The 11,417-nt window shown below is 41.2% G+C and overlaps 1 protein-coding gene across 1 annotated transcript; it reads right to left on the reverse strand.

The window, feature by feature from the left end:
* Window positions 1-3,118: 3,118 nt before the first annotated feature.
* Window positions 3,119-9,113, reverse strand: plaub (plasminogen activator, urokinase b). The gene is made up of 11 exons (XM_058621003.1): window positions 9,033-9,113; window positions 8,845-8,956; window positions 8,097-8,201; window positions 7,847-8,000; window positions 7,021-7,118; window positions 6,885-6,920; window positions 6,343-6,541; window positions 6,111-6,262; window positions 5,453-5,593; window positions 4,387-4,535; window positions 3,119-4,300 (listed from the first exon to the last, which is right to left on the reverse strand). Exons 1-11 carry the CDS (start codon window positions 9,087-9,089, stop codon window positions 4,115-4,117), a joined length of 1,389 nt encoding a protein of 462 aa, XP_058476986.1. The 5' UTR covers window positions 9,090-9,113; the 3' UTR covers window positions 3,119-4,114.
* Between the last annotated feature and the right edge of the window lie 2,304 nt (window positions 9,114-11,417).

The following is an 11,417-nucleotide window of genomic DNA, read 5'->3' on the forward strand; positions in this document are numbered from 1 at the left end:
CAAAAAGACATCTGAAATCTCCCAAACACATGTGGGAAAATGTGTTATGGTCGGATGAAACCAAGGCTGAACTTTTTGGACATAATTCCAAAAGCTATATTTGGTGCAAAAACAACACTGCTCCTCATCAAAAGAACACCATACCTACAGTGAAGCACGGTGGTGGCAGCATCATGCCTTAGTCAGAGTGGAGGGAATTATGAACCGTTCCAAATACCAGTCAGTGTTGGCACAAAACCTTCGGCCTTCTGTTAGAAAGCTGAAGAAGAAGAAGAAGAGGAACTTCATCTTTCAGCACGACAATGACCCAAAGCACATCTAAATCAACAAAAGAATGGCTTCACCGGAATAAGATTGAGGCTTTGGAATGGTCCAGCCAGAGTCCAGACCTGAATCCCATCCAACATCTGTGGGGTGATCTTTAGAGGGCTGTTCACAGGAGATGCCCTCGCCATCTGTCAGGTTTGGAGCAGTTTTGCAAAGAAGAAGCTCCTACCCACAAAGACTGAGGGCTGTAATAAAAGCCAATGGTGCTGCAAGATACATATTATACCCTATTTCCCCCATTAAACTAGTTCCCTGGTGTCCTAATGAACATGTCAGTGACATGCTTTGGTCAAAATACCATAAGGATGAAGCATCATAGCAGTTCAATAACCCTGATAAACCCACCCCCTTTCAGAACGCTCGGTTTTGTGCATGGTCCCTTTATATGCAAATGAGACACAGGCAAACACACGCCCACTTCTTCCAGGGGGTTTCTGATTTGTCCTTGTTACTGCGCTCACTCGCTCAGCTCCTGTTCCCTCCGCTCCATTCCTCTCCCCCTCCCTCCACTAGTTCTCTGACAATATCAACATGGCAGCGAGAGTGTCGTCACAGGAAGAGACGTCCGACACAAGGATCAAGCCGAACACTGACCAACTGTAAATCAGTTAAAAACACTTAGGGACAGCACCGCTGATCACTGTATGTGACTGTATCAGACTGAGTCTGTGCTCCGGTCATGGAGGACGTACTGAACAAATATGTTTAATTAGGACGTGTCAGAATGGTCAGTTATGACCTCTATGTGACCTTTTCTTAACAATGTGTGTGTTTGTACGTCGGTGAAATACGGTCGCTGACTAAATACGGCGACCGCTGGCCGCAGTCTGATGCGAAGTGGTGCGAACACACGAACACACGTTTGCTGACTTTAGGTTTGCTAAAGTTTGCTGACGTTAAAATAATACCGCTCTTCCTCCCTCGCCTGCACTCTCGCATTTTATAGGGACAAGGTGGAGCTAAGGTGGAGCTAAGGTGGAGCTAAGGTGGAGCTAAGGTGGAGCTAAGGTGGAGCTAAGGTGGAGCTAAGGTGGAGCTAAGGTGGAGCTCTCAAAGTAAACTTACTGGTGGGTGGTAACATTCGTGGTGAAATGCGCATGCTGCCGTCATAAGCGCAGGGAATTCAACATGGCGTGTTTTATCGCCTATACTTACACTAAGGGGGACCACGAAAACATGACTGAGTATTCTTTTTCCACAAGTTGGCGACTGGTAGGGCCTCCAAAAGTCCCAAATATAAGTATTAAAATGGTTAAAAAGTAGATTTTGCATAATATGTCCCCTTTAAGGGTGTGCATATTTATGCAACCATGTTATAAACATATTAAGTTTTTTTATTTGATATTTTTCCCCTTTAAAGGTTTCAGTTTGTTTTTCAATTGCATTGTACAGGTTATAGGTCACATTAAAGGTGGAAGAAGTTGTGAAATTATTTGTCTTGATGTCATTTTTTTACATATATATATATATACATATACATATACATATATATACATACATATATACACATATATATATACACACACATATACATACATATATATACATACATATATATATACACATATATATATATACACACATACATATATATACATATATATACATACATATACATACATACATATATATATATATATATATATATATACATATACATACATACATATATACATACATACACACACATATACATATATATATATATATATATACCGCCACCTACTGACCCGGGGTGTGGGTCAAGCTCCGATCTCCCCTCCTACATTTCTACGTACATACATCCCAGATCGAGGTCCTTTCCCCTCATATTCTCCCGCACACTCCTACACTCTTCAGAAACTCGACTCAGCGCCTCCACCCTCACTTAGAATATCTTTCAGTTCAAATCCCTGCACCCCAACACCCCTCAACTTGTCCCTCATCACCCTCCTCTGCTCTTCATATGCCCTACACCCCAGCAGTACATGCTCCACTGATTCCTCCACCTCCCTACATCCCTCACACAACCCTGTTTGATGCCTCCCTCCCAGTTTCAATGTTTTATTAAGCGTCCCAGCCTCAACCTCATCCATACTATCTCCTCCCTCCTGCGGTCTCTCCTGACCCCCCGCCCCTTAACACTACGCTGCACCTGGTAAAAGTGTTGAGCCTTCAGTTCCTCATCCCACCAGAAGAGCCAACATTTCCACAGTGTACACACTCTGTCTATCCATTGTCCTCCTGTTGACACCCCTCACCGGAACAGCTACCCCAAACCCCGAAACCCCGATACCCCTGCATCTGGATCCGTGGAACCATCTGTGTAAACCCGGGTAAAATCTGAGACTAAATACTACACACAGGTGAAACTAACGAGACACAGGTGAACGACATCAGGGGCGGGGCCACACAATCAGGACAGGAAGTGAAACTCAACAAGGTGCACACACACACAGGAAGTAGTACAAAATAAAACAGGAAACCAGAATCAGAACTAAAAAGAAGTAAATAAAGATATCCTGAATAATCCAGAGGTCATGACAGCGACATAAAGAAAGAGACAACTGCACTCATTCACTCATTCACTCATCAACTGTCGCTTTGACTTTCTTTCATTTGTACAACTTCAGCGCCGTCTTGTGGACAGGATGATTATGACATAGGTTTGAGTTATTTCACATCACTTTATTTTGAAAAGACAGTGGACGACATGTTCCTGTAATGTTTATTCAAACATACATATGTACACAAATATATATGTATGTATATATAAAACTGTATGTGACGATAAATAAAGAGAAAATATTCATTTCATTTTAAGTAAAAATGGGATTTAAAGCGACTTTATTGTTAATGTTAGACATAAAATAAACACACACATGCACTTATATACATTTAAACAGATTAAACAGCTGGTTTAACGCTGTCAATCACACCGTAGTCCCACCCCCAAAGCTTCCCCTGCTTTCATCAACCCTAAAATGGACGTCCTGTGTGTATAGAAGAGATTAGAGATTAGAGATTAAGACCATTCACTCTTTAACTCATGAGAAGCAGAAGCATTTTGCGCCTCACTCACTCACAACTCTGTTCTAAAGTGAATTCACAGCTATCTGCCACCACCTACTGACAAAACCAGGGGATTACATGACACTATGAACAGCTCCTGCAAATAATCTGACGACAAACTGATGTAAATCCATCAGATTTTAATGCCTTGGTGCATTTTTAGGATCTATTTTCAGCTGCATTTGCTAAAGGGATAGTTCAGGGTTTTTTAAAGGTGGTTGTGACACAAAAATATCGACATCATTTTAAGTCGACGATATCTACGTCACATGTTCACGTCTTTATCTCACTGTGAGACAGACTTTTCCACCAGGAAACTGAAGTTTGTAAACCACTCACTCTCCCACACCAAACCCCATAGAGAAAACCAGTGATTTTAACATCACACACCCAGGAGTTGTTGATCCACTGCTGCCTCCATCACTAAGTTCAAATGTCTTATTTTATGGCATTTGAAATATTTCATTTAACCTTAACTCAGTGACGCAAAGTGACCACACGAGGCAGCAGAGGACCAGCAGCTCCTGTGTCCCCGCAGCTAAAATCCCCGATTTTCTCTATGAGGTTTGGTGTGGGAGAGTGAGTGGTTTACAAACTTCAGTTTCCTGTTGGAAAAGTCTGTCTCACAGTGAGATAAAGACGTGGACATCGTAGACTTAAACTGATGTAGATTGTGGTTGTGTCTCCATGTGTCAAAACTGAGAAAATAGATTTAAAAGCGACAGCAGCTTCACGTTCACTTCTGTGGGAGCGCGGCTCCGACCCTGAGGCCCGTCTTCTCCTCGATCCACTGCTTGTAGTTGGTCACTTTGGCGTAGACGCCGGGTCGCAACTCCTTGGCACAGCCGTCGCCCCAGCTGATGATCCCGAACTGGAAGAGCCTGCCGTCCAGCTCGCACACCAGAGGCCCTCCAGAGTCTCCCTGTGAGGACGGAGACAGAGAGGGGAAGTAAGCAGCAGCAGTGCTGTGGCAGCGGCGCGTCCTCCAGTCCAGACATGCACACATACTTCGCAGGCGTCCTGGCTCCAGTCGAGTTGCCCGGCACAAAACATGTTGTCAGTGATCAAGTTTTCATAATAGTCCTTGTGTCGACACACGTCGTCGGCGAAGACGTTCACCCAGGCTTCTCTGAGATACTGAGACTTATACCACAGACCTGCACACAGGAAGTCGTTAACATACACCCAGACTTTGTTTTATGGTTTGTAGGATAAAGTATAATCAGAGGTAATTATATTTACTTAACTGCTCTAATTCAGGGTATTAAAGGCTTTTAAGGTTCTTTAAGTGTTTCCCCCTTTGAAACACGACTTTGTTTTCCTTCACATTGTTGATGTTACATTAAAGGGATAGTTTGGGTTTACTGATGTGTGCTTGATATGAGACACTGACACAGACTCAACACTATGAGCTGACAGCTGTTAGCGGTGCTAAGAACCTGCAGGAGAGAGTCTGCGAAAAAAACACCTTTTAGCAACTTAACAAAAGACTCAGCAAATAAAACCTACGTCAGGTTAAGTCTATGATGTCTGCATCATATGTTTACGTCTTTATCTCACTGTTCCACAGACTTTTCCAACAGGAAGCTGAAGTTTGTAAACCACTCACTCTCCCACACCAAAGCCCATAGAGAAAATCAGAGATTTTAGCTCACAGGGGACACAGGCGATACTCTACTGCTGCCTCGTGTGGTCACTTTGTGTCACTGAGGTAAATGTGAACAAAATATTTGAAATGCCGAACTGATGAAATAAGACATTTGAACTTAGTGATGGAGGCAGCAGAAGACCAGCAGCTCCTGTGTCCCCGTGAGCTAAAATCCTTGATTTTCTCTATGGGGTTTGGTGTGGGAGAGTGAGTGGTTTACAAACTTCTGTTTCCTGTTGGAAAAGTCTGTCTAACTGTGACATAAAGACGTGAACGTGTGACGTAGATATCGTAGACTTAAGCTGACGTAGATTTTAGTTGCTGAACCTTGTATGGACACATTGATATCAGTATTTCATAACAGTCAACAATCTGGCAGGAAGTGGATGAAGCCATTTCCTGTCGTCTTCACAGGAAGTTCCTCACCCTGTTTCTCTTTCCCGTATCCTGCGATCTCACAGGTGACGCCGGGTTGGATGATCTGCTGAGGCGATGGCAGACACACAATCTTCACCGATTTACTCTCCGCTGCACATTTACCTCGTCTGGGCTTCAGCTTCATCAGGGCTGAGAGAGGATGAGAAGACAGGTTTAGTTACAGCGCCCCCTGAAGTTGTAATTCCACGTAATCAACTCGTGTCAATTCAAGATGGCCGCTCTGAGCGTAGCATAGCATAGCTCATGGGCTTCTGTCAACATGTTGCTTTACTCATTTTATGTATAAATGTCATGTGTTTACCTTGCTACTAAGCTGACTTTACCTAGCTGTAGCGCTAAAATGAATCACTGCTATACGACCTGTGAAATTGTGTGGAAACTTGATGCTAAGCTGTTTTTATGTGTAAATTAATGTATTGATCATATAGACCAAATTAGCATGCTAGTTAGCAAACCTATTTCACTAAAATTAACCACCATTATTCTTCATATGAAATTCTGTGAAAACTATTTTTTGTTTATAAGATTATGTGTTTGTCATATGGACGAGATTAGCTTGCTAGTTGGCAAACTATATCACTATCACCAGCTGCTGGACTAGATTAGCTAGAACACTAACATTAATCACTATTTGAGGGTTTCGTACCCACGTCGTTGTTAAAGTTGCCCTCACTGTTGTCGTAGTCCTCGTGGACGATGATTTTCTCCACCCTGAAGTTCTGCTCCACAGTCCGGTCCGTCTCGTTGAGAGCGTTCTTCCCCAGGGTCACAGAGAAACGCCGCGGTTTGTCGTGGGAGCTGAAACACAAGCTCACACAAATCAGTTCCAAATCTCTTTCAGCGCGTTACCTCGTTACAGCGATGACCTCACTTCCTACCCTTGAGGGAAGCAGTGAGCGGCCGTGAGGACCCAGCAGGCGGAGATCAGACTCCCGCCACAGCGGAAAACCTTCTCCTTGGATTTGCTGCGCACAAATATGGCAGCGATCCACGGGTGAGATTCCACCGTGGAAACTTTTCCACCAACGATCTTCAGAAGCTTCTGTCTGCTGCGCTGACCACATGTCCACTCTGCAGCTGTGGGATTAAAGCAAAGACATAACAATGGCAGGCAAACACATGGGAACGGGATGTGGTAACTTTAACGAGATGCCAAGAATCAGGAGCAGGTGGTGTTGTGTTGAAATAACACAAGGATAGCACTAACTCTAACCACTGGTTCCACATGGTTCCTTCAATGACATGAGAAGTTCTAGCTCCACTCGGCTCATTATTACCTGGTACCTGGTGCTTTCTTTAGTTCCTGCTCTAACGAGGTTCAGCTGAGCTGATACTAAAATGTGACATCAACAGACTGCCGGCCACTTCTGCTTTAGCATCACTAGCTAATATCACCTATTCAGGTGCGTGTGAGACTCACCTGGCTGTGGCTCGGTCGGTGCAGGTAAAGGCGGAGCTGGAAGAACGAGACCAGAGAAGAGTTTTACTTTCAAACACCATCAGCACAAAGTCTGGATACAACTTTCTCTGAAGAAGAAGAGGAAATAAATGTTTACGTGAGTCTGAGCCGCAGCGCGGGATAGTGCAGTACTCCCTCACCAGCTGCTGGTTCCTCCACACGTAACACCACGGACGCCGTTGGTAGAAAAGGTTTCTGTGAGAAAAACAAACATAAAACACTTAAAAATAACCTTTAAAAAGATGGAGGAAAAACACAGGAAGAGAATGTTTGTTTCACGTAGCATAGCATAGCTAGCTAGCTACAGCAACTAAATTCCAACACCAATGAGCAATGAGGTCCATAAATATCTACAAAATTGGCAAATCATTGTTAAGTTCTGTGGAAACGTATCAGATGGACTTGATTAGCTTGCTAGTTAGCAAAATTTGCTATAATGCTAACATTACCCATTGTTAACCAATTTGTGAAGGCTGTGAAAACTTGACCTACACTGTTTTTATGTGTTAAATTATGTATTTATCATATAGACTAGATTAGCTTGCCAGTTAGCAAACCTAACGATAATGCTAACATTAATAACTGTTCTCTTACTGGTGAAGTTGTGTGGAAACTTGTTGCTACACTGTTTTTATGTACTGAAACAAGCTAAAATGTATGAAATGGACCATGTTAGCTTGCTAGTTTAGAAAATTAGCTATAATGCTAACATTACCCATCGTTAACCAAATTGTGAATGCTGTGAAAATTTCTTTCTACGCTGCTTTTATGTGTAAAATAACACATTTAACATATGGACTTCATTAGCTTGCCAGTTAGCAAAACTATAATTCTAACATCAACCACTGTTATTATGTTGACCCAAAACAAATCTGTGTGAATGTTTCCCATGTTTTTAATCAGAGATTATAATCTGAGATTACCTGCAGTAGTTGTGTCTCCCTGCGTTGACGTCTGAGGACAGGTAACGCTCCCTGATGTCGGTGTCCCATGTCTCACAGGTCAGTCCACTCTCTGATTTAGACTCTGAGCCTCTGTAGTAGAGGCCGACGCCCTCGTAGCACTGACCTCCTTTCACTGAGCAGACAGCGAGGGATTTTATTTTGTTTATTTCAAATCAAAAATGTGGAATGTAGAATGTAAATAAAATCAGGTTTGAATGTCAGAACTCACCTGTTTCACAGCGGCTTCCCTCAAACCCATCAGCACACAAACAGAACATGTGTTCACCGCTCGTCAACGACGGAACTGATGAACCTCCGTGAAGACAGAGTCCATCTGACGACATAACATCGCACATGTTTAACACAGCCAGGGGCGCAACAAGAGACTTCAGGGGCCAAACTACCAGAAAACACGAAGACTCACGTAATAAAATCTATGATATCTACGTCACATGTTCATGTCTTCATCTCACTGTTACACAGACTTTTCCAACAGGAAGCTGAAGTTTGTAAACCACTCACTCTCCCACACCAAACCTCATAGAGAAAATCATCGATTTAAGCTCGCAGGGACACAGGAGCTGCTGGTCTACTGCTGCCTCGTGTGGTCACTTTGTGTCACTGAGTTAAGTCTTAATGAAATATTTTAAATGCTGAATTCATTAAAATCAGACATTTGAACTTAGTGATGGAGCCAGAAGTGGATCAGCAACATCACTATGCTGTGATGTTAAAATCACTGATTTTCTCTATGGACTTTTGTGTGAGAGTGTGAGCAGTTTGCAAACTTTATTTTACAGCCAACAAAGTGTTTCAAACACTGTGAGATGGACTGTCAAATTTAGTTGTAGGATAACATTATTCTAGCACACTGACACACTAACATAATTACGCTCCGTTAAAGCTCCGGGGGCCCTGGGGCTATTTGTAAACCACCGCCACCAAACGTCCAGGAGCAAAATTGCAAAGTTTCTTACCTGAATTTTCAAAGGAGGAGGAGAATGAAGACGATGAGGACCAAGACGACGAGGAAGAAGAAGAGGAAGAGAAATGTGAACGTTTTACCCTCCCATTGTTCCCGAGCATGGCCTGAAATTAAAGAGCATGAGATGAATTCATACGAAAAGAAGACGAGCAAAATGAGAAAGTTAAAAATGTCCTTAACTGTCTCCGCTGTCGTCAGAGCGACCAGCGTCCACATGAAGACTCCTGCACTCGTCATGTCTCCTCACTGTGGACTGACTCTGTCTGCATGAGCGTGCATGTAGACGAGCTGAGGAGGAGGAGGAGGAGGAGGAGGCGTGATTGGATGAGCTTTGGTATTTGATTTTTTTAATGTGAGTGAATCCTTGTTTGTGAGTGAGTGAATGACTCACAGGTGTGAACACACACACAGGAATCCTGTGGTTTTTATATCAGCTGTCAAATCCTGCATTTGTTTGAATCCTGATCATCTGCTCATTAAACGTCCAGTCTGTAAGATTTACGAGGACAAACTTTGGGTCCTGATCTGTTACAAAAAAAAACACGGAGTTTGACCACTTCCTGTTCCTGCTAATGTTCTACGACAGTTACAGAACAACGACTAAAACTAAACATTCAGATTATTAATGTTAGCATTAATGCTAGGTTTGCAAACTAGCAAGCTAATCAGGTTCATTTAATATGTTTCCACGGAATTTAGAAATGCTAACGCTAATAAACACAACTCAACAAAAGAACTCAGTCTGGTGTTGGAATTGAGTTGCTGTAGCTAGCAAGCTAAGCTAAGTTAACGTGAAACAAAACATTCTGTTCTTGTATGTACGTCGCCCCGTACTGGCTGCTCAACTAAGCAGCTGTATTTACACGTAAAAAAACACACCTAAACTAAAATGACCATAAATGTAATAAAACATGTGTCCATGTGGGCGGAGCCTTTCAGATTTGTCACGTGTCGCAAATGTGGAGTGGGAGGAGCTTAGGAGAGCGGAGAACCCCCAAATGTAAGTATGTTTTCGCATTTTACTATTGTCTGTTTTTTTCAGTGTTCTCGCGTACTGCAGCTTTAAACCCTGTGTGTGTGTGTGTGTGTGTGTTTAAATCTGTGGGATTATGATTTCCACACTGCGACGCGTCTGAGGGCATCAACCTAACCTCACATCACCGTGACAACGTGACCGCGTGTTGAGAAACTAACAGAGACATAAATGTTTACAGGAAAACGAAGTTTAGAAAACGCTGAGTCAGCGTTTGTGAGGAAAACAACATTGTCATTTATGTTCAGTTTTATATTTATATTTTTAATCTCAGCAGAACTTTGTTTATCGTGAAGGTGAATCTGATTCTGGCTCTGGCTCTGGTTCTGGTTCTGGCTCTGGCTCTGGTTATGGACGAGTTCAAACACAAAGTGATGCAATGACAATAAAAATACAAGTCAAAATATTAAAAATATGAAGACAACATTCTGATATTAACATCATAATCTTATCTCAGAATTCAGACTTTCTTTGCTTTAATCTGAGAATTTTGACTTTTTTTTACTTTATTCTGAGAATTCTGACTTTTTTTTACTTTAATCTGAGAATTCTGACTTTTTTTTTACTTTAATCTGAGAATTCTGACTTTTTGTTTTGCAGAATTATGGCTTTAATCTTTAAAATATGACCTTTGTTTTAATCCCCGTTTTTATTTTGTATAAATGAAGTTTGACTCAGTTATAGCTTATAAAACTAAACAAACACACTTAAATTTAAGTCTTATTTAAGTGTTTCACGCCTGTCCTTTACTCAGGGCAGGTGCGAATCTAAACGTTACTGCTTGGATCCACTGGGTGTCGCTGTTGTTCCATTTATATAAAACCTTTATTCACTTTGGTGAAAAATGAATAAAAACGAGTGAAAAAATGTTGAATAAACATAAAAAACAAACAAACTTTTTTTTAAAACTTCAATGACGAAGATGATGATGTTTTTTTATACGTAAGTGACGTAAATAATTGACGTAAACGTGTCAATTATTATGTACGTAAATATGTACATAAGGAACCCGGAAGTGGCTTCACCTGGATCCTGCTTCTCTCCACGGTGCGTTTAAGGACCGTCGGTCTATTTTTTTAATTTACACAAAAATGACAGAAAAAACGTATTTTATTATTTTAATGTAACGTCTTTGTTTGATATTTAGAAGCTGTTCTTTACATGATGTTATTAGTGATTTAAGTACCTTCCTTAAATTTAAATTAAGTTTAGCATTATTTTAAGTTTTTATTGTTTAATCTGATTTGATTTAGGACCAGAATCCACCTGGGGTTATTTTGTGAGTTTGCTTGTTTTTTGACAATAATAAACTCACACAAAATTACAATTTATTACACTTTAAAAAGTAGTTGTTTATATCCTTCTTTTAATGTTTCATTTAACGTTATTTGATGTCTCATATCTTTTTTAATCTTCTATCTAAATTATTGTTGTTGTTCGTTTAAATTAAAAGATTCATTTTGCAGCATAAATTCTATATAAATGTAAACTTTTTCTCTATTTTATATGAAATATGATCATAAATGTCTTTA

The sequence above is a fragment of the Solea solea genome, chromosome 21 (genome assembly GCF_958295425.1).
Source record: "Solea solea chromosome 21, fSolSol10.1, whole genome shotgun sequence".
In the NCBI taxonomy this organism is placed as follows: domain Eukaryota; kingdom Metazoa; phylum Chordata; class Actinopteri; order Pleuronectiformes; family Soleidae; genus Solea; species Solea solea.